This window comes from Hyposmocoma kahamanoa, unplaced genomic scaffold (genome assembly GCF_003589595.1).
Source record: "Hyposmocoma kahamanoa isolate Upper Pololo Valley unplaced genomic scaffold, ASM358959v1 94, whole genome shotgun sequence".
Taxonomy (NCBI): domain Eukaryota; kingdom Metazoa; phylum Arthropoda; class Insecta; order Lepidoptera; family Cosmopterigidae; genus Hyposmocoma; species Hyposmocoma kahamanoa.
In genome coordinates, this window is record NW_020654878.1 from 2,564,915 (window position 1) to 2,590,031 (window position 25,117).

The 25,117-nt window shown below is 35.4% G+C and overlaps 1 protein-coding gene across 2 annotated transcripts; it reads right to left on the reverse strand.

Annotated features, from left to right (window-relative positions):
- Positions 1–538: 538 nt before the first annotated feature.
- Positions 539–24,224, reverse strand: LOC113237779 (FAST kinase domain-containing protein 4). 2 transcript variants are annotated; one of them, XM_026474433.1, is made up of 11 exons: positions 24,047–24,224; positions 19,987–20,088; positions 18,921–19,108; positions 18,320–18,547; positions 17,479–17,651; positions 16,194–16,419; positions 14,491–14,641; positions 9,556–9,783; positions 8,830–8,896; positions 7,228–7,333; positions 539–2,799 (listed from the first exon to the last, which is right to left on the reverse strand). In XM_026474433.1, exons 1-11 carry the CDS (start codon positions 24,210–24,212, stop codon positions 2,689–2,691), a joined length of 1,746 nt encoding a protein of 581 aa, XP_026330218.1. In that variant the 5' UTR covers positions 24,213–24,224; the 3' UTR covers positions 539–2,688. The 2 variants fall into 2 exon arrangements, with proteins under 2 accessions (XP_026330218.1, XP_026330219.1); XM_026474434.1 differs by lacking the exon at positions 19,987–20,088 and having other exon boundaries at positions 24,047–24,212.
- Positions 24,225–25,117: the final 893 nt, after the last annotated feature.

Here is a 25,117-nt window from a genome sequence, read left to right on the forward strand (position 1 = left end):
GGTTGTTAGTATTTTAAAAATAACCCTTTATAATTATGAGTAGTCGGGATTCAAGAAGTTTCTGCTACATAATCCGTATCTAGCATAATTACTTTGTTAGTCAAATAAATATGGAAAAAGTATGCAATCTAAATTGTTTACATTGCAGGTACTTTTATATACAGACCTTACTACTGTTTCATAATAATACCTGCTAATTTAATCTACGTATTACAGGTAACGCGATGATGTACAGAAACTGTCACCACTGAATCTTTAGTAAAAATGTTACACATTTGTATCTTACAGAATGCTGACTAGATCCTTAACAGGGCACTGTCTTGAACAAGAACATATTAAATCTTGATCAGAGAGGAAACGGAGAGAGCAGATTTTTTAATATAATACCAAGTGAAAGGACGAACAAGTCGCGCCTGGTGGTAAGCGACACGCCTGTCCATAACAGTTGCAGTGCCACTCAGAGTCTTAAATCGCAAAGATCTTAGGGGCATTACCACTGCGCCCGTCACCCTGAGACATAAGTTGACAAGTCCCATGTGCCTGTAATTTCACCAGCACCCTTACCCTTCCAAACCGGAACGCAGTAATGCTCACATTACTGCTTGGCGGCAGAAATAGGTAAGGTGGCAGTACTTTCTTGGTCGAACTCTTTCACAAGGAGGTCTGCTACTACAACAGTACACAGTAAGCATTCGACAAGGTTGACCATCAAATCGTATTAAACTAATTGTCGATTCTGGGCAATGAAGGGTCATTGCTTGAATGGGTCAAATGTGGTCAAATCTTACTTGTTTTGTCGGCGTTCTAAAGTAATTGTTAATGGTTTTTGTTCAAATGCTTTTGTTGTTCTATCCGGGGTTTCTCAGGGTCTCATTTGATCCTATATTTTTCAAGCATGTATGTACCTTTCTGCTGGTGTCTTAGAAGTTATTAATAATTTACATAATTGGTGCTTGTCTCACAAAATGATACTAAATATCGGTAAATGTCACTATATTGGTTTTTCACGCAGCAAACTGGAGTCATATGAATATAAAATTGTTGGACAAAAATTATGGACGGTAGATGAGATACAGGATTTGGGGGTGATGGTAGATAAAAATGGAAATGGACTGGATTAACTCACGAGGAGCCATCTCCTGTCCTGTCCTGTACTAGCATTGACGCCCCGCGACGCGTACTATGTCGTCGACCCACCTTGGAACTGGCCACCAACCAATCGACGTCTTTCACCACCTGCTATCACCTCGCCTTGCTATGTGTCCCGACCGTTTGAGTTCCATGATCCGAGTTCCAGCATCCTGGACTTTCGTCCGTCGTCGGATCTCAACGTTCGGAGCTCTAACCACAAGGCTGATGCCAAGCATGGCGCGCTGCATGACCCTCTGTGCAACTCTCGACTTGTATACAGTCTCCTGCGTGAGCGTCCTTGTCTCGGCACCATACGTCATGGTGGGTGCAACACATTGATTAAACAAGCGGGTCTTCAGGCACTGTCTGAATCTTATATGATTTGAGAATGTCATCTAACTTGCCAAACGCAGCCCAGCTGGTCTAAACAACTTTCATATTTATAATAAACAACATTTTTTAAACTGAATCCTTTTTTTAACCCTTTATTTATTTTGATAATTATTGAACATGTCAGCCCCATTAGAAAAATAATACATCCAAGAACGTACTTAATAGAATCCAAACAGATACATCAAAATACGAGTATTACCTAACCAAACATGTATTGCAAAATCTTCGCAGCTCTACTTGTTGGCTCAGACACAACAATTGAAACCACCAAACCAATCCGTGCAAATAACCGCACCCAGATAAGTACCGTACGAGCCAGAGGTGGGCAGTGTGTTAAAACCCAAACAATGCCCGGAATTTTAACCAAAACGCCCAAAATTGTGGGCAGAAAAGGCGAATACGGAATTTGCTATTGCGAAATTCCATACTTATTAGTAATTTCCATATAAAAAATCTTTTTTAAACGAATTCCACTCAATACCCTCCTTGCTAGCCTTTGGATTCTCACTTACTATTAGGAATGCACATTCGATTTTTATGAAAATCGATTCAAGTGTACGATAACGAGTCTTTGTATCGATTCAATTCAATGCGATTTTCAAGCGAATCGATTCAATAGAAAGACAAAATAATATAAGCAAGCAATAAACATTGCGTAATAACCTCATTACATTTGAAAAAAAATCGATTTACAAATATTTAGTTGTAAATAGTTTTTGCCCTCGATTTCGGACTTAACCAGACTTAGATTAACAACAACAAAGGTTAAAACCCGGGTGCTTGCTCTCCCCTGGTCAGAACACATTCCAAGAGCAAAATGATGTACGCGTCATACATCCTCAGGAATTCGATACACTTCGCAATTTGGAGAATTGACCCTCATCGAATACAAAAATTAGTTTAACAGAATATGTCGATCGAAAAAAACTGAATACTTAGTATAGTTGTTGGAAATTGGAGCTAACGTCATTCACAGTAAAAACCTAAGCACATTTACCAACATTCGAAAATATAAATTAATCTAATTCACTGTTTGTATAAATACAAGTCCATACTATCTCACTGTTTCTTCGCCGGCTTGGCTGGTTTGGCCATTCTGGCCTCTTTGACCTTTTTAGCCACTTTAGCCTTATTAGCCGCTTTGGCCGGCTTAGTAAGCGGTTGTCAAACGGCCTTGATAAGTTCTTTTAATTTCTTCTCGATGTATTGTACTCGTGTCACTAATTTCTCTTTTGGATTGAATTCTGTGTATGGAATTTGGAGAACTTTGAAGCCCTGCAAGAAGAATTTTAATTTTGACAAATATTTGGGTGTTTTACAAAAATGAGCCTTCTAATTATAAAGAAAATTTTTGTTTCAATAAAAAATGCATCTTTAATGAATTACGACAAATTTGGTTTATCTCAAACATGCAGTTGCTTTTGAAAATTTGTAAACTTCATTCAAGTTCTTAGTAAGATATAAATTATTTTAATTTCTTAAAAAATGCAATGTTTTATTACTTAACACTGCAATCGTAATTTTAATAAATAATCCATGAACAATAAAACATGACATTCGCGATAATTAAACTTGCACAATCAAGTTAAAACTTGTCTCTATGTTCAATCAAAAGTGCAGATCAGAAAAAAGCCTCATCGCTAAGAAAGCGATTTCACAATAAATACAAATAGTGATAAATTTCTAACTTATTGTATTCCGTTCTGACCCGATTTTTAAAGCTTTTTAAAGTACCTAGTTTTAGGTTTCTCCATTTGACAGAATTACAAATATTGTTACGTTAAATGCCAATCACAAAAAAAATTTATACATTTACACCAATTTATTTGGATAGACAAAGGCTCTACCATACGGCCTTTTCACACTTAGGGTCGTATTCTAGAACTCTACTCAATGCTCAAGTCAGGATTTGAGTATGGTTTAAAGCACTCGAAATCATACTCAAGTCCCTGCCATTAGGGTCATATTTCCAGTGCTTGTGTTTCCAGTGCAATCCTGACTTGAGCATTGAGTAGAGTTCTGGAATACGACCCTAAGAGTCGTATTCCAGAACTCTACTCAATGCTCAAGTAAGGATTTGAGCAGACTTGAGTATGATTTCAAGCACTGGAAATACGACCCTAATGGCAAGGATTTGAGTTTGATTTTCAGTGCTCACTGCAATAGTCAAGTCCTGACTTCAATATTGAGAAGAGTTCTGGAATACGATCCCTTAGTATATTTTCCTATAGTCACAAAAAAAACTTTGACATTTTGTATTTTATATTTTCCCGTTTGGCGGCAATGGTATTGAATCCGTAAAGCCCAGTTCGATTTATTATAACATTTTTCTCTTTTGTCTAATTTTGACATATAGATATACTTTACAATTATCATTATCAATTTTGACCCGAATCAATATAACCTTTAAATAACTGACCGACTTACTAAATCCATGTATGTGATATATTCAAAAAAAAATTGTTATTATCAAGTTCAGTTTTCTAATTAAATACAAAAGTACCAGTTAAAAATTTAGGATCTGTTGACATAATCTATTGCTGACCTTTAATTTGCAAATTTAACTATTTCACATGTAATTTAATGAATTAAGAACCCTCTATTTTGTATTAAAAACCGCAAATTACGACCAGCATAAAGATAAACTGTTAGAACAAATTTCCTAACTGTGAAAATGTTATTATTGCTTCATAACATCGAGCATATAACCAGAAATAGAGACGAAATGTCATTTAATTTGTTTGAAAACTATCCTGCCATATCATTACTGTGACAACTGCGCTTCGATTAGCTTGAATAGCTAGCCCGAATTCGAAACAATTGACGGGTGTCGTCAACTGTTTCACTTCAAATCGACCAGTTAACTTGAACTTTGCTATTATGGACGAAAATTATAAAATTACATATTAATATTTAATTACCGATGACATGTGATGCTGTTTGTTTTGTAATTAGATGTTTTGCTGTTTTTCCCACACCACCGAATAGAACAGCACGTGCATTGTTAATTGTTAATTTTGTAATTTTCCATTTTGTAATTTTCAATTTTATAATTTTCAATTTTTTAATTTTCAATTTTGTAATTTTCAATTTTATAATTTTATATTTAATGTTGTATTCGTGGTTTATTTTTTGGATTTGAATTGTATAATTATTTTGTTTTTCATTTTTTATTTGTTTCACATTATCTTATTTTATTGTAATTTTAGCATAATACTAACCTTATTCCTAAGTTCTTTACTAACAAACTATGGATAACTGTCCGAAATAAAATAAAAAAAATAAATAAAAAAAATAAAAATAAAGATTTTTAGATTTTAGATTTTAGATTTATTTATTTTCTTGTAAACTTACATTACATTTATAAATACAGTTATAATATAACTTATTGTTTTACAAGAATCGTCAAAAATTTCTAATTAAATTATATAAAATCAAAATAAATTAATATGAGTACAATTTGTACAGTCACAAGTTAAACTATATATTTTATAATAACAACAAATACAATGAGAAATAAAAAATAATAATTACAATATCACATTCCTATATTCTCCAACAGAATAATACGCATTATCCAACAAAAGGTTTTTCAGTCGACGATCAAATGTTTCATCATTAGATTCATTTTTTAGATCAGCAGGTAGATGCTCATAATATGTCGGGCCTATTACGCGCGGATTTTTTTCAGCGAGTGCCAAGCGTCGTGGCACTATCTGCAGTCGTCCTGTGGAGCGGGTATTATAGCCACTTCCACACCTTTTAAAGGTGTGCAAGTTCTTTCGTACAAAGGTAATTGTTTCATACAAATACAACGAACTCATCGTCATTATCCTGCATTTTACAAATAAGTCTCTACAAGAGATTCTGCGTGATACACCAGCAAGGATTCTAATTGCTCGCTTTTGAAGAACGAACACCCTACCTGAGTCAGTGGAATCACCCCAGAGAATGATGCCATATGACATTATTGAATGGAAATACGCAAAATAGGTCTGACGCAGTATACTATCGGTAACGACAGGTCTCAACTTCTTTAGCGCATATGCGGCACCACTAAGTCTACCACACATAGCATTTATATGTTGTTTCCATGTTAAATTGTCATCTAGAACAAATCCCAAGAACTTACTGTGGTCATTTATGGGCATTGGGCTGTTTAAACACGCAGGTCTCGGAACCGATTTACCGGAGAATAGGATTAGGCTGGATTTTGCAGCGTTTAGTATGAGACCATTAGAAGTGAACCAATTCATTAAACCGGTATAAACCTTGTTTATTTTTGTATTGAGTTCGTCATACGTTGGCGCAAACACAATTACGGTAGTGTCGTCAGCGAACAATACCACTAAGCCATCTGTGATGTGCGACGGAAGGTCGTTAATAAATGTCAGGAAGAGTGTATTTCCCAGTGAAGATCCTTGGGGAATTCCCAGGTTCACGGTACCAGTGGTGCTGCGCAGTTTGTTCCCCGCTGTCGCCACCTCAACTGTTTGAACTCTTCCAGATAAGAATGATTTTAGAAGATCATGTGTCCTTTGTCGTATACCATAGTGGTATAGTTTTTCCAAGAGCAATTCGTGGCTGATTACGTCAAACGCTTTGGAGAGGTCACACAGCACACCTGCTACCTTGCATTTCCCATCCAGCCCCGTAACTATTGTGTCTACTACTCTCTGTGCAGCTGCGGTGGTGGACTTGAGTTTACGATAGGCGTACTGGTTGTTCGCGACAAGATTATTATTCTCCAAATGTGACATTATTTGTGAGGAAAGAAACGATTCTATTATTTTTGAGATATTTGGCACTATAGTTATCGGTCTATAGTTATCGAGTAAGTAAGTAAGAGAAAGTATTATTATTATTATTATTATTATTATTATTATTATTATTATTATTATTATTATTATTATTATTGTTGTTAAAGATATTATCCTTAATACAATAAATACAAAATATTTTTTGGAATATACGAAGACGTACACAGGTCAGTAGTTGGCCTGTCTATATTTCAGTGCAAACGAAAGTGGATATTTATAAGAGCTGTATCGCTAATGTGTTGCCAGGAATATATGGCCCTTATTTCGTCTCTATTTCTAGTTATATACTCGATGCTTCATAATAACATCAAATTCATTTTTATTATTACATTCAAATTACGAACATCTCTGAAAAACAAAACAATTTGATTCAACCTCAACTCTAATATCAGTCGAGATGAAGTTTTATTCGAAATAAAATTAATGTCAATAGTAAACAATTTCTCACGTTACTTGATATCGAACAATATGATAGTTCGGGCTGACTCTAGTTTGTCTATGAATTAAATAAAAACCACGATTGTGTGACATGCGTGAGGAAAGTTTTTATTTACCGCCATTTCGCCAGTCGTAACACGCGGTTCCTGAACACATCACAGAGAGCTTATAATATGTGCATAGATAAAGCAGTACATATAACTTAGGCATTAAACAGTTTTTGTAACCCACACTCGTATGCCGTTCAATAGGTAACAGTTACATAAACTACTCTTTTCATAATATAAAAAGAATCTATAATAAGGTTATATTCATATTGTGAATATAAATTGTAAATTATATTTAAAAAATAGTCAATTACATAATGTCTCTAACAATGAACTGTCTTTCTGTTTGTCAGACTGTCATATTTTACACAACCAATGGTAAGAAACGGGGCACATACCTTTAGTTGTAGTAATCTCGTGTAGAGCTGATTGACCCCTAGAGGCACGGTCGTCTTGCGCGTCATATCGTGATAGTCCAGACCTAACACTGCTATCCTGAATATACTGAAAAAATAAACAACTATATTTTATATGAAGTGCGCTTAGATTTTGTTACACATTGGAAATTAAACTATGTTTTCGGTTCTTTTTTTATGATGATGGAAAGTGACGATGACGTCCAAGATGGAGCATGCACACCTGAATAATGCCTATTTACTCTCGCCTTAAAAAGTTATAGCGTCCAGGGAATAAAGGTGCTTTTACACTGGCGAGGCGAGACGAGAATTGAAATCTCGCCGGTCTATACATACAATTCCACCAAAAATTGCCATTAATAGTTGTTCAGTATTCTACCTGTGCTATGCAATCTACAATGATATCGAATGCCTCGCGTACTGACTGAAACGAAACTGGCTGCGCGGTGTCGTTGGTGTTGACTTTAGCAGTCAGTGTCGCTATAAAAACCCAAATTGCTTGAAAATGTTTTAATAATTCCTTTAATTTTTTATCTCTTCTCTTTCTAACGAACAAGACTGTGCCATCTGCTGAAGACTCACACCCGCACCGCTGCCGTCGTAGTGAAGGGAGGAACGCGTAAGTACTTCAATAAAAATTTACTAGCTCTCGTTCTCGCGAACTTACGCTGTGTTTGTGGATAGTGAAGATTCAGTGCTGTTCAGTTTGTTTAGCGATAAAGACGCGGCGGAAGTGAAATGACCCGTAAAATATTATTATTAAATATGTTTATAACGAAAGAAGAACCAGATGAAGCCAGTAGAGCTCGTTGTGAACGAGTTCATCCAGGGAAGTACTGCCTTACCTATTTCTGCCGCCAAACCGTAACGTGAGCATTACTGCGTTCCGGTTTTGAACCGTAAGGGTGCTGGTGAAATTATAAGCACGTGGGACTTGTCAACTTATGTCTCAAGGCGACAGTGTCCCTCAGATCTTTGCGATTTAAAGCTGAGTGGCACTGCAACTGTTACGGACAGGCGTGTCGCTTTCCACCAGGGTGCGCGACTTGTTCGTCAGTCACTTGGTATGATAAAAAAGCCATCTTATTTTTAACTCTCAAAGCCTCACAAAGTCGCGATTGACATTAATAGCCATCGCTAACTCGCGCGAGAAACCGTGTTACCGTTGGAAAGTTAATAACTGTATGTAGGCAGCAATACGATTGAATATTACATAAACAAATATTTCAATTCTCTCCTTGCACATCCAGACCATTACCATCGAAGATCTGCCAGGTGAGAATTGAAATTTTGCCATACAAATATCAATCCTCGTCTCGCCTAGCTGGTGGACAACCACCTTAAGTCTGCAGACACGGAATTGTACTCCATATAAATGTGGACGCGTAACGAACCCAAGCCTAAGTCTAATCCCCCGTGATGGGAAGGGGAATGCGGAATTAAATCGTGCAATTCTTTAATTATTTTTTTTTTAGTACGTGTATGAATAAAGTCATCGTCATTAAAATTGAAAATCTTATTAGAATGGGTCACAAAATATCAATGATTGATTTTTTTTATGACATAATATGGACAATGACTTACTTTTTATTTTTGTCCGCTTTTTCTAAGGGAACCGGATGGCACTTGGCATCAACAGCAAATTCGGCATCTGTGGAATAGTAACGAAATATGTAATGGAAGTTTAAGTTCATTTACGGGTGTAAATTACGTTTGATCCTAACAAGTAACTTTACAATGCAAACGCTTTAACGCATACAACGCATTTTAGCAGCAGAAGTGCTCCTTGTGAAAGAGTTCGTCCAGGGAACTACTGCCACCTTACCTATTTCTGCCGCCAAGCAGTAATGTCAGCATTACTGTGTTCCTGTTTTGAAGCGTAAGGGTGTTGGTGAAATTACAGGCACACGGGACTTGTCAACTTATGTCTCAGGGTGACGGGCGCAGTGCCTTAGATCTTTGCAAGTTAAAGTTCTGAGTGGCACTGTAACTGTTATGGACAGGCGTGTAGTTTACCATCAGGCGCACGACTTGTTCGTCCCGTCACTTGATGTTATAAAAAAAATACGCAATTTATATCACAACTTCAAGACATTTTATTTATTTTATTCTTAATTTATTTATTTGTAAAAACACTTGTTGTATAGAAAATAATTGCAAAAATTCGACAACGATGTTTACGGTTTGTTATTTAAAAATTCGGACACTGTGTAGGAAGTGGTTTAATTCCTTTACAAATAGTATAAGGTCGTCAGACTTTTAGCTAATAGTAAGTAAAAATTATAACTAAAAAAACTAAAATGAACTGACCATACAAAAAGCCCATGCCCGAGTTGCAGTCCCTCCTGAAGAAGGTGTCGGCGGAGACCAGACTCTTGAAGGTGTCCAAGATGCTGTGCACGTACGAGGCCTTCTCCTTGGTGTAAACCACGGGCACGCCCACGGAAACGTCCTCGGGCAGACGTACAGACGACGGCGCTGTCAGGCCCACCCACGCGTCGATAGCCATCAACTTGCGCCGGGCGGGTATCGGGATCTCTGGAAACGATACCACGTCTCCAATGTAGCGGGCCACAACTTTGATCACACATACATCAGGGAAAAAAATAACCTTATTAACGAGTAGCAACCCGTTTTAACATCAGCAGGTCGTCCACCTTATTTATGTCTGCCGCCAACCAGTAATGTGAGCATTACTGCGTTTCGGTTTCGAAGGGTATGGGTGCTGGTAAATTACATGGGAGTTGTTAACTTATGTCTCAGAGTGGCGGGCGCAAAGGTAGTGCCACTCAGATCTTTGCGATTTAAATAGGTTTAAGGCTCTGACTGGCACTGCCATTGTTATGGATATGTGACACACCTATCCATAACAATGGCAGCGCCAGTCAAACTCAGCGCGTTCTCTCCGTTTCCTCTCTGACCAAGATTTAACATGTGCTTGTTCAAGCTATAGTGCCCTGTTACGGATCTAGTCAGCATTCTAAAGATACAAATGTGTAACATTTTTACTAAAGATTCAATGGTGAAAGTCTGTACATCATCGCGTTACCTATAATACGTAGATTATATAAAAGTACATATAATGTAAACAATTTAGTAATTATTGCATACTTTTTCCATATTTATTTGACTAACAAAGTAGTTATGCTAGATACGGATTATGTAGCTGAAACTTATTGAATCCCGACAAGGCGTTATTTTAAAGAACTAAAAGTGATGACTACATAATAATTATAAAGGGTTATTTTTAAAATACTAAACCTCATGGGACTAAATTACTAACATCATAAACAACAAGTTTTGGTCCTTGACTTTTTACAAAACATTTTAAATAAATCGCTCTACACTGTAATTACTCTGTGCAGGCCGGGGTATGGAAGTCGTAAAAAAAAAGTTCAATGTCCTACGGAGTAGATTTCCTTGCTCTGGTACTCATAGTACAGGGCACTAACTAGTTTTTTCAAACTCAAATATAGTTTTTATTTCATAGGTAAGAAAATTACACATTTTAATTACATTTAATTATTCATTAAAACTCTACTGCTCATTCGTAAGGCAGATTCCCATGAGAAAAATGATTAAGAAACTCCAGGAGTTGCTCTTTGTAAATGAACATTTGTACACATTTATCATTTACAATATTTAATTCGCATTTCCTAATTCGTGACTACCGATCACAACTATGGATTTTTGTCATAAGTTTATGTTTCACTACAATTTTAAACCTCATGAACTTTGAATATCAACCGGAATCTTATTATAGAAGCGTATACATCTGTGGCTCTAGTAAAAAGGGGTACAAGTCAAAAAAGCCAACATTACAAGGAAGCGCGAAAAACACCGAACGTTTCATATCATATTAAGCTTTAACTGTTTTCGCGTCTCCTTGTATGGGGTCATATGTTGGGGTTTTTTTACTTGTATCCCATTTGACTAAAACCATAGAAATGTAGGCCACACAAAATTTCTCCGGGCCCGGGAATAGAACCTGAGAGATCTGCGTGACAGTCCGGCATGGTAACCGTTCGGCCACTGGGGGAGTTAAAGAGGCAGTAGGAGAAGTACACTGAGTGTGGTCAGGTTACTTTTTTAAAAGTCCTTTAAATTAGTAAAAGTGCCTCGTTTTTTTATAATTAGTAATATCGTGTCTAAACTAACTTTAAATGGTCTATTTTTTATACCTGGTGCATCTGTATAAAAGTGTAATATCATAGAATTTCAAGGAAAAGGAAAGTACCTAAGAAACAGTAAGTTTAGTAGTTTTAGTAGATCAATCAGGCTTTGAAAGAAATCAGACGATATTTACCTACAGTGAGTGGTGTATTGATCAACGATATTGTAAACAATACAGTAAAACAAGAATTAAATGTTATAAACAACAGTGTCGTTAAACATCGGTATTTTGTGCAATTGAAAGTGATTATTGAGGGTGTATTGAAATCTGTTTATAAAATAATAAGACGCTCGGTAGTTATTAAGAGGTGTCATAATATATATCAAACTATTTCGCCAACAATCTTAAGCAAGCGTCAGCTCAGCGGTAGACCGTGCAACCGTGCGTTATAGTTGACTCGTTTGACTCGGGTTCGGTCCTGCTGGTTTCGTATTATATTTTCTTTTTATTATTATTTTTTTCTATTGTACTGTTGTTTATATTGCCCTAAAGTAAAGACACTTAACCATAATGTCTACTAAATCGAAGATTTCAACAGGCTGTGGCGTACGAAAAAATCCTGCTTTTGTGACATGTCATAAATGTAAAAAGTTTATAGATAGAAAGGATACAGTTTTGTGTCGCGTTTATAAACACAACTTTGAATTTGATTGCATAGGTCTTCCTAAAAAAGTTTTCCACCTTATGCAATCCGAATGTAGAAAGGAATGGTGATGTAGAACATGCACAACACAGTCTACGGCTCAACAGGCAACTAGCAACACGTCGCATAATACAAGGCGTAGAAATAAAGACTTACCACAGACTAATGACTGAATGACGTCATTTGTTGTTACCTGCAATCTGTCAATCTTCGTGGGAGATTGACAGATTGCAGGTAACACCAAATGACGTACACAACTCTGGGTCAGATGACTCTCACGTATTGATGGACACAAACACATCACACGAGTCGTTCTCCACACCCATACAACTGTCAAGGAGTGTAAATGAGACTATAACGGACTATAATTCAATTCAAGAAATGAAAGAAACTATAAGCCAACATACATCAGAATTAGCAAGTACACAACACGAATTAGAAAACACAATAATTGAAAACAATGGCCTCCGGAGGCAAACAAATAAATTCACAAGGAGATAAACACCTTGAAAACACTTTGTCAGTCACCTCAAAAAAGAGAACTTCATGACACAACTAAAAAGCGAAGACTGTCAATACAGTGCCCAGAGCTACACACCTCATTTATACACCAACTAAATCATCATCAACATGTAAGACCAGAAATCAACCCGAAAATGCGACTAATGGCGTAATTACTAATTTACAGCGGAAAATTACTGAACTAGAAAGTAATTTAGCTAAGGCAAATAAAGAAATCTCAGCTCTTTCCAAACAAATTCATACCTTAAAATATAAACTAAAAAATCGATCATCGTCACCACTCTCCAAAACCTCAACTGATATCAGACCATTGGTATCTCGAACACACACAAATGATAAGCTTTGTATCTTTGGTACCCAATCCTGTGTCGGAGTGGCATCAGCTTTAATAAACTCTAGAGAAAAGACACAGTATGGAAAATATAACATTACAGCTGAGACTAAGCCGTTTGCACAAAGCAAAGACATATTAAAAAGTAGCATTGAAACCCAATTACAAGACAACGATAAACTAATAATTTGTGTAGGTGTAAAATGACTAGGACTTGAAAAGTTTAATTTGTCAGTTATGTGACTTGACTGAAAAATTAACTATGTGTCACACAATTTACTTCTTAAGAAATTGGAAAGGACAGGCATAAGAGGACCTATTTTGCAATGGATGGAGTCATACTTGGCAAACCGTCAACAATGCGTTGTTGTCTCCAAAATAACACACAATGAATTATTGGAATTCAAATCAGTACCTAAAATCATCAAAATACGTGGAGTTCCACAGGGAAGTGTGATAGGACCGATTCTGTTCTTGATGTACATAAATGATATTATAGACAGAACAAAACATCAATGCATATTATTCGCTGACGACATATCTATTATAGTAACTTCTAGTAGAAAAACAACATGAATAAGAGAGCATGAACTAGACATAAACAATACGATTGTTGAAATAATCAATTGACTACATTCAAATAATCTGAATATTAACTTAAACAAATCAAACTATATACAATTTAATAAATCGAGACATACTAAATATAATTCCAATTTAAATATCAATGCAATTCAGGAAGTATCCCATACAAAATTTCTTGGAGTAACCGTAGATCAAGAACTGAACTGGAAAACTCACGTCGAGAATGTATGTTCGAGAATCAATAAGTTTAAATACGCTTTAAAAAAGCTGAAAAATATAACAAAGAAGAAAGCTGTCATAACCATTATATAGGGCGTATGTAGAATCCATATTACGTTACGGTCTTATAGTATGGGGTAATAGTACAGATCGAAACAGAGCTTTTGTGGCACAAAAGAAATGCATTAGAGCAATTTGTGGAATTCCCCGGATGAAACATGCAGACCCTTGTTTCAGAGCCTTGGTCTGTTGCCACTACCATCATTATATATATACGAAATTTGTATCTTTGTACGAAAACACACATATTTGTTTAAGAAAGCCTGTGATGTGAATACTAGACTCAGCAGAAACCCGAATAGACTTGTACTTGACACTATTCCTATGACTGCTAAATACAGTAAAAGTTGTTTAAAAATGTGTGTTGACATAACCACTTGAGATTAAACTATTACACTTAAGTTTATTTAAAACAAAGCTGTACAAGTGGTTAAATAAAAAAAAATGACCTAAACGAAATATTTGATAGAAAAGAGATGTAAGATTTTATCTTAAAGATTATCATTCTTGACCAAATTAATTTGTAACGTGACAGGTTTGTGACATTTTTATATTATTGAGTTACGGTAGTCTGATCGACATTATATAACTAGACATTTGCATGCTATTTAATATATGCGAAACATGTTTGTACTGGCACTCTCTTGTAACATCGTCTGTTATACCATGTTTTAAGCAAATAAACGAATTATTATTATTATTATTACTTACCTCCAGCCGACAGCAGTTTGTCGATAAACTCCGGCTTCAATGTGGACGCGAGGTGATGCTGCGTCGCTTTGTTCAGTATCAGTAGAGAGAACACCAGGTCCAGCCACATCGATGACTTCACCATCTCTTCTTCCTTGAGAGCCACAGCCCACTGTACGTGCAAAAGATTACCAAAAGAGTTAATCAAGGTAATAAGTCAATTTCAAAATATTGTTTCGGATTATGGTAATACAGTTGCAACATGGGCTGGTCCTAAAGGCATTTTTTCATATTTTATTGAGGGACAAACTCTGTAGCAGTAGAGTGACGGGTGGAACAAGTCGTGCGCCTGATGGTAAGCTAGACGCCTGTCCATAACAGTTGCAGTGCCAATCACAGCTTTAAATAGCAAAGATCTTAGGGGCACTGCCGATGCGCCCGTCACCCTGGGACTTAACTTGACTAGTTCCATGTGTATGGAATTTCACCAGCACCCATACCCTTCAAAACCAGAACACAGTAATGCTGACATTACTGCTTGGCGGCAAAAATAGGTAAGGCAGCAGTACTTCCCTGGACGAACTCTTTCACAAGGAGCTCTACTGCTACCTTTGTCTAAAGAATTTGTTACATGATAGGATGTACCTTACCCGATCAGTGGTGGATTTGACCTAAGGCCAGATTTTAGGGGTGGCCAATCGTGACAAAAAATGCACTGATGGTAACGAAAAATAACTCAAAGTACCTAAATATTTTAAAGGCTCACGCGCATTATGGCGGGCTGCATTGCACCGCATTGTATAACAATTATATTAGATATCGATATTTTATAATTTTATTTATAAAATATAGATATGTCTACCAGTATATATGAGTGCTGAGAAAGGGGCGGCTGGTACTGACTACATGGCCTGGGGCCTAGGGTAGCCAAGACTGCAAATCCGCCACTGTACCCGATCATAATATATAATATCCCGAAAATATGGTAGCATAAAAGTCTAAAAATAATTATTTAAGAATATTTTACTTTAAAAAGATAAATAACTTGAAAATTGCCTAGCGGTTTAAAGATACGCCGCGCCGCTCGCTGCCCCGTCAGTCGGAATCGGGCACTTGTTAACGTTGGACCTGAGTCAAATTTTCTCCGCCTGTTTTTATTTATGCTCAGGCCATATAGAGGCGGCCGCGGAAGTGTTCCGGATGCGGGAATTTTTGTAATGTACGAGTTTATATGAACAATGCCACACTGAAACGCGCGCTGCCGCGCGGCCGCCGCTGTGTGGCCAGAGCATTAATCATATGAATTTAGACGGCGGGACGCGTGGCTCCCCTAAAAATAATAATAATACACTCTCTTAACTACACACACTAATAATAATAATAACACACTCAACATAGCCCCGCACCACGGAAACCCTGTGTCGTGGGTGCCATGGACACACATATAGACAACAACAAATTACACCCAAGGTCACGAGAGATACAAATGTAGGCCATACAAATATTTCTCCCGGCCCGGGAATCGAACCTGGGACCTCTGCGTGGCAGTTCGGCATGGTAACCATTCGGCCACAGAGGCAGTTAAATCTAGAATCACGTTAAAATACCTCGCCTTCAACGTTTTCTCAGTTTCATACTTCTACAAGTAAGTAGCCAAGTGGAAATGGTTTCTTTTCGTTATGGGATTTATTCGGGAAATTATACAGCCTACATTTCATTCTTACCTCGAAAAGAACCTCGCTGTGTGGCGGCACAAAATCCAAAGTAGCCAAAGTGACAACAGCCGACGCCACATCGCTTACTCGCCAAATATCCTTATGCTTTTGCAACCAGTCCACCAGACCCGTCAGACAAACCTCGTGCCGATACTTTAACAGGCCCAGGGAGACCAGAATGGAGTTCACAACAGCTGGTTTATCTTGATTTGAAGGCAGGCATTCTATGACGTCACTAAAAAGAATAAATTAATATTTAATAATAATGTGCCAGACAACCACACCAATTGCCTGGTCTTAAACTAGGGGATTCCCTATACTATAAGTACCAGAACAACGGAATGCACTCTGGGGCACTTACCAGAACACCCAGACCAGAACCAATTTAGAAAAGTTAATTTGCCAAGTCGGTCCCACCGGGAATCTAACCCGGGACCTCCTCCAGCCTCCACATTATAGACAGAAGTGGTCAGCCCCCTCCAAGAGCATAGCAATTTCACAATCTGCATCAATATTCAGCACAAACAATAAAGAGACAAATTGATGTTTGTGACATTGTCATTTTATACAGGGTGGCCTATTTTCACTGCTCCGAACATTTTTTTTAGGTAGAGGAATTATAACGACTCACCTAAAATAAACATTAGTTCCTCGAAAATGAATAGTTTAGAAGTTATGATATTTTACATATTTTCTTGAAAATTTTCTACTTAGCCATTAAAACATGTATGGAAGTAGTATAATCATGTAGCTAGCAAGCAATGAGCCATTTTTGTGTTTGCTCTTAGATTGCACCGTTATTTTAGACATTAAGATATTTTTTATTCACGAACAAAATGTTAAATTTTCGAAAAATTCATGACTGAAAAATGTACAACCAGAATTTGCTGATGGCCTTTGTAACATCTTCATAAATTGACATGACATGCACTGAGTCACTAAAAATAAAAACCAAAATTGACAAATTTGTATCATAATCGTTATTCGAACAATTTGAAATTAATTTCTCAAAAAAAACATGACTTCAACTCAGATTTACCTTAATTGTTATCAAACCACTCTCTAATAGCCATAATGTACACGAAAAGCAAATGTTCAGCAAAAAATGTTAACCCTACTGATACTGAGAACTTTCATTGTTGTTATATTTCAGTCGTTACAATGTCATCTATCAAAAAAAAATTTTTGTACCATTGAAAATGGGCCAGCCTGTATAAATAACCATTCATTATTTTGCAATCACTGACCTTTGCAATAGTCATTTTATTATAATAATATTTCAACATTAACATACTTGCATATTCTATCTAATAGAACGGGATCAGGGAAGTTAAGTGCCGCCATGCAATACAGCAGATCCGCTGACTTCTTTAAGTCTATAACGTCCGACTGCTTCGTGATGTTGTGGGAGAGAGCACGCAGGAGTGGTGTGCTACGGCGGCCTTTTTGGTTAAGTGCTTTCATCACCTGGATAAAAAAAAAATTATAACTCCACATCTGCCAATACGTACTCCCAATCAAAGAAAACACCAGACATGATGGATTATTAACTAAACAATATCCTCAAAAGAGAGAGAGCCACGTATAGTGATGTCTCACGTGTGTGTGATGTCTTAATTGTCTTTAAGGGCCACCTCACTTTAACGTAGCATTTCTTTTAACAAATGAAACAAGATGCAGCAAGCTATGCCTGATGGTTTTGGGCTGCTCCGGGCGCACTTTATAAAATGCAATATAATATAGAACATAATAATCTACTAAATAAAATATACATTTCTTTAAATGTAAAATAACAAAACAGTAACGCCACATGGAGCGTAATATAAAAATCGTACTATTAAAAAGGCTTGATTATTATACTGCCCGTTGTGCCTTTTTTCCTCACGAGGGCAGTATATAATTATTGTAAAAGCTTGTATAACTAATTACAGAAAAATTTTCTAAATGGTATGTCCATATCCATTGTTTTGCAGTAGATCTGCAAAACAATGGATATGGACAAACACTGCTACCCAGCATTCATAGGTTAAACAGTGCATTGAACAAATGTGACTACAGTATTTGGGTGTTTTCATCACTTTGTTAGCTATAGAACGTGAGAAATCGTAGTTAAGAATTAAGACAAAAAGTCTTACCTTAATCATCTGTGGTAAAGACAAGTTCATAATTAATCTAGCGGCCTCATCATCACCAGTGATGCCTAGCACAGTGCTCAAGTCTTCGGCCATTGTTAGAGAACTCATTGTCTGCGATGAGGGTGTCCTCGCTAAGATACGGCATAGTTTTAGAAATCGAGGGTCTTTTTCAAAGTCTGAGAGCTTCACTTTGTTGCTGCTTGACCATTCTGAGAGGATCGACACCATCTGAAAATAGGAATATTAATAGCTTCATAAAACTACGCAGTAGTTATTAAAACTAAATAACATACATAATAATAAACAAAACAGTAATAATTTACACGTACAGACTGTGACGTGTGACGCAACGCGGGTGTCCGGTAGATGACACCCTTCAGCCAACACATCTAATTAATGAAGGTTGACAGATGTTCAGTTGGTACTGTCACCACAAATGAATTAAAATTCACATTGTGAACACTGCAACCACTGGACCCTCAAGGCAACACTGGTTTTTACTTGTATTACATTATACTCCACAATATCCACAGACCTTGTAGAGTAATATTATACAGCAAGCTGTTTTATATTTGACCTATTAAATAGTTATAGAAGATACCTTTAAAGCATGTCTTCTGGATACAATAGGCTGTTCAGCGACCAAGAGTAAGCTGTTGACATCAGTGGCTTTCAAGATTTGTGTGTCTAGCAGTTGTTGCCGATTCTGCTTGACAGACTTGGGGCTAGGCTTTCTCAGGTCGTCTGATTCTGGGGAGTTAAGACTAGCAAAGGCTGCTGCTACAAGACCTGAAAGTATGGTCATTTTTTATTTCCTAAATTATTACCACAAGTCCACAGTTCTTGCTTAAATATAGGGAGAAAAGTAAGACTGTATGTGGTAATAATTATCACATTTATAATATGGACATTGTCAATGACGAACATTGATGTTAATTTGTACATATTTATAGTATACAGTAGTGTAAAGTATAAGTGATCATATGATAGAAAATGTGTGAAGCATGCGTGAAAAGCTTTTACAATTTTCAATCCAATTAAGATTTTTTCGAATTTCAAAAGACTGAAATAATAATAACGCAGAAATATCTCTAATATAATAAAAAGCAGCTGTTAAGGTCTTTTCTCACCAGGAACATTCTCTAATAATGAACATTCAACAATAAGTGTTCATTATGACTTAAGTCAAACAAAACAAACTTGCAGTGCATTGTGAGTATAGTGTTCTGTGATTGCAACATTGGACAGTTGAATAGTGATATACTATACTTACATTTTATAATTTTAGTATTAACTAACATCAGTACTTTCGTACCATTTTATCCTCTAACCAACTGTAAACAAGCATTACAGCACTCAAGCTGTGACATATGCTTAGTTGGGTCTGTTTCAACTTCAGTCTCTATATTAATTGTAATAGGCTGAATAAATATTTCTTTTGAGCCGCATGGCTCCAAAAAGTCAACTCAATTAGGATCACAAGGAGATCTACTGCTACTAAAAAATTATGTAGTCATAAGTTTCAATCTAATGTTCTCTATATTGTACGCATCAAATAGTTTATTGCTTTAGATGTTTGGATCAAAAAGTTCTAACTGGATTGATGAATGTTCATTACAGCTGAATGCTCCAAGAGGAGGCATGTCTAAAACAAAAAAGGCACTAACGGTAATCCTCACTATAAACATAATTTCTCAGTTGCTTGTTAAACAGCACATTATTTCTTTTCCCAAGCGTAGGCACTGAGACGGATCTTAAGCTTCCATACACTGACAAACAAAAACAGTATAAAATCATTAATCACTACTTAAGCAACTGTAAATTGGCACTGTTAATACAATAGTGTATTAACTCAAAGTATAAGTGTATTTTTTTTGAATCGATGAATAATAATAATAATATCGTTTATTGCAAAACATGTTGTTACATTAGGTCCTGTAAGGGCGCAAAAATGACAATTTTTAACATAATTATTAATCATAATATTATTACAATGAAAATAAATAAATCTAAGCAAATATCTTCAGAAAGTCAATTGATTTCATTTTAAAATGATTGTAAAAATTTAAATTTAAAGTTTTTTAAAAATAGATCAATTTATTTATTAATAATAAATCAATTAAACATTAATTACTCAATTTTAATCGTCAAATTATCTTAGTATTGTATAATAATAATTATATTTGTCAATTAAATCTTCGTAATAATTGCGTTTATTTACTCCGTGATATTATTATTCTACATTTATTTTATTAAATTACATAATCATAATATCATATTTTTATAACACCGATATCATATTAACATTACATTTTTTTAATAACATTATGAACAATTTTCTTCGTCACTAAAAAAAATTAGTAGTAGCATTTTTTGAAAGATGTTTATACTAAGTTGGTTTTTAAACATTTTCAGGCTATTTATAAATTTTAAAAAGTCACAAAATTTTAATTGACATAGAATACGAACCCAAGTTGACCATCTGCAGTTTTGAAACTGTTGTTGCTAGCCTGCATTTGGGTCTTAATTTTTGTGAACGACAATACAGAGAATATGCATCCAAATTATTCTTGACAATAAGACACATTTGTAAAATATATATGCACGTTAAAGTCACGATATTATATTTGATGAAATACGATTGGCAGCTGGTAAACGAGTCTATATTGGCGAGTATGCGAATACATTTCTTATGTAACGCAAAAAGTTTTTTCGCGTCAGTGCTGTTGCCCCACAACGCAACATCATAACTAAGCCAGGCACGAGCATACGCGTAGTAAGCGCTAGTTGCTGTCTTAAGGTCAGTCGATATTTGAGTTCGTTCAGAGCATATGTGAAGCTTGTCAATTTACCAACAACTTTATTTACATGATCCTTCCAATTTAAATTGATGTCGATATTTATTCCTAGGAGGCAAAGGGAGTTTACAGAATCAAGCGGAACGTTGTCAAATTTATAGTGTAATATGTAATTATGAAGTTTATAAGGCGTTTTTGATAAGGTCTGAACTGCATTAATTTAGTTTTATTAAAATTAACTTCTAGGTTATGGTCATTAAGCCAGCTTGTTATTAATTTCAAATTTAAATTCAAAAGTTCGTGAAGTTGTGTAGTATTGGGGCAAGGTAGAATCATCGAAATGTCGTCGGCAAAGAGAATGCAAGAAATATCAAATTGATTGGGCAAGTCGTTGATATGAATTAAAAACAGCAAATATCCAAGGGCGCTACCCTGGGGGATAGACCGACTTAATATTATTTTGTCAGACCTGACACCCGTAATAAATCCCGTCCTATGGTCATAGAATTCAACGTCGACGAAATGCATGCGTTGCCTTAAATATGACACTAACCAATTATAAGCTGCAACCCTCACGCCTATGTCATAAAGCTTGTTTAGCAAAGCAAAATTGGATATAGAACCCTGTCATAAGCCTTGCTCATATCCAATAGGATCCCAATTGCATGTTGTTTGTCATTAATTATTTTCATTATTTCGTTGACGTAATTATAGATAGCACAACCCGTAGAACGTCCCTTTCGAAAACCGTACTGCCTATTGTTAAATATTGCAAATTTCTCACAAAACGAATAAACTCTATTGTACATAATGGTCTCAACAATTTTGGAAAACGTGGGTAGGAGTGCTATTGGACGATAATTATCACAACAAGTCCTATCGCTTTTTTTTGTACAGGGGTTTTACAACTGTTATTTTTAGTAGTTCTGGAAAAACTCCTACCGTACCTAAGTGACTGTTTTGCCATAGTTGAGAGAGGTTCTGCAAGTTCAACTGCACACGCCTTTATTAGCATTGGCGGTAATTCGTCGTAGCCGAAACTTCTTTTATTTTTCAATTTTCTGATCATGAGACGTATAAATATTGAATTCCCAGAACATTTGTCAACTGGTCCCCCAGCAGCAAAGGGATCGTGTGGTGCAGGGGCCCCCACTGATGTGAAGCAGCAGTTAAAATGGTTAGCAATTTGAAGTGGGTCGTCAGTAACCAAATTATTTATGTTTAATGAAATATTTTCTTTTTTTTGTTGCTTGAAATTTTTATAATACCTTTATACTGTTCGTTCTTTGAGACATAAACCGCTTGTTATAAGTTTTTCGTAGGTTTTGTAATGTTGTTTTAGAATAGGGCTATTTGAAAGCTAAAATTTTAAGTAAACGCTCATTTTGCATGATATTTTTAGACCTTTTGTTAACCAGGTTTTCCGTTTTTTGTTAATTAATTAAATACGTTTTTTAGGAATTGTGGTGTTGAGTATTTCTTGAATTTTATTATGAAATGCATTGAAGTTTGTATTTACATTTTCACTTTGTTTTATTAAATTATCCCATTTTACTTTTTGCAGTTCAGATTTAAAGCTAGCAATGGTTATTCCATTAAATGATCCTTTGTACCAAACTTTCTTATCATTACTTGATTGTTTCGGAATATTTATTAAGATTGCCTTGTGGTCTGAGAATCCCTAATCTTTGACTGTCATTTGTAAAGTTATGTTAGTATTGTGTATGTTGGTAAATATTAGGTCTATGCAAGTGGCAGAGGTTTGAGTGATTCTAGTCGGTTCCTTAATTTGTTGTATAAAGAAAAAAAGAAGAAAAAATGTTGAAAAACGAATTACTCGCATTTTGTGAAAGTATAAGTTAAAGGTATAGTAGTAAGGGTATAAGTTAAAGTTTATTACAGACATCTAAATAATTTCCTACTTGCCAAATATATTTACAAATAAAATAGGAAACAACGTAATATTTTTGAATAAGGGCTGTTTTGTCCAGAACTAGCTTACAAAAAGTGTGACTCATTTTGAGTTAAGTAGATATTATATTTTAATTGTTTCTTACAATATTCTAACAACGGTTTTATTGACCTGTAGAGAATCAAATTTTTCATTTAGCAATGGTATAATCTTGAATTTCACTTAGTTTGAGTTATAACACTATTGTAATAGCAGTGCAAATCGAATAAAATATACACATAAAAGAGTGAGGCAAGCAGTTTTTTGATCTTCAAATAATAATAAACAAGAATCCATTGAGTATATATTGGAGTATATATATAACCAGAAATATAGACGAAATGTCATTTCATTTGTTTAAAAACTATTCTGCCAAACCATTACGGTGACAACTACGCTCCGATTGGCCAACACGAATTCGACACAATTGACGGGAGTCGTCAATTGTTTCACTTTAAAATCGCCAGTTCAACTTGAGCTTTGCTATAATGGACGAAAATTGAAAAATTACATATTTAATATTTAATTACTGATGAAATATGATTTTGTTTGTTTTGTTATTAGATGTTTTGCTGTTTTTCTCACACCATGGAATCTTAATTACAATAAATACAGAGTGTTTTTGGAATGTATGGAGACATACATACTGGTCAGTTGTTGGCACTGTACTATTTCAGCTTTCCAATTTATGATTTTAGCACAAACAAGAGTTGATATTTAAAAGTGATATAACGCCCATTTCCCTAATGAATTGCCAGGGATGGATGGCCCTTATTTTGTCTCCACTTCTGGTTATATTATATACTTGATGCAAGTACCCTACGAATAAATAACACAACTAAATTTTATCGTAATAACCTGTGTGAGGATAAAAGGCGGTATAAATTCCCAACTCAAATCACTCAAAGGTTCATCTAGTCAATATTTGGAATGCAGATGAAGCAAGAAGCAAGTTGCTCGGCTCACTATTATTTTTACCTGAACTGTCCTTATCATCGTCTACCGTGGACTTAGTGTTGTTGCTAGTGAGTCCTTTGGTGTCTATTTTGTCAGTTTTAAACACTGCAGCACCTGTGCTAGAGTATTTTCTTATGGTGGACCTAGTTCCTAACCTCCAAATTATAGTACTGCTGAATTTCAACATCTACAACAAAAATATATGCATCTCAACAAGGTGAGCTTGGAAATTAAGTACAGAACATTTTATGTGCATTAAAAATATAGAAAAATCTACTGGAACATGGCAAAAACCGGGCAAAATAGCCTGTCTTACATCACAACATTGTAACGTTATCAAATGACTTTGGAGGGGTAAAGATAGTGCAAATAACAACAAATATGTTTTAGTACCTTTGAATAAAAAAATATGGCGATCAGATGCAAAGTGAATGTATTTTTACTGCATTTACAAAAGTAAATTTTAGAAATACTTTTGACAAGAATAGTCAAAATTAGGACATCATTGCCAAAGAGGATCAATCATTGCAAAAGTGAAAAAAAATTCAATATTTGCCAATGGTTGCCATTTTAAAGTTGCAATGTAAATATCACAAATCAGAAAATATTTTGTTTGTTGCAGTTATCGCAATTCGAATCTTTATTTGATGTTGAATCGACTCCAAGAAAACAAAATTTTATATTAATGCTTTGCATAATCTTTATCTTTTTCAACAAACTTACATTTTTTTTTTAAATTTAGATATTCCTAACTTGCAACAATTAAACGCACTAGATAGTGATGTACAAATGATGTGTTCTGTAACTATTATTACTCAAGAAAAAAATGAGACTAAACAATCGAAAGTAATGATTCCTATCAAATTATGAAATTAAATTAAAGCAAAACACGAGGCCCGTAAATACACAAATGTCTATTTAAACCATGACGTCACGAGAATATTCATTCTGTACTAAGCCAATATAGTGTTAAATTGCGTTATATAGTTCGTTTTTCTTTGTTATTGCAACAAAAGAAAATTAAACTGTAATTATTGGATCATTTTAATAATCTTGACAACATTTACAGTACTCAAAATAGCTCAACAATCC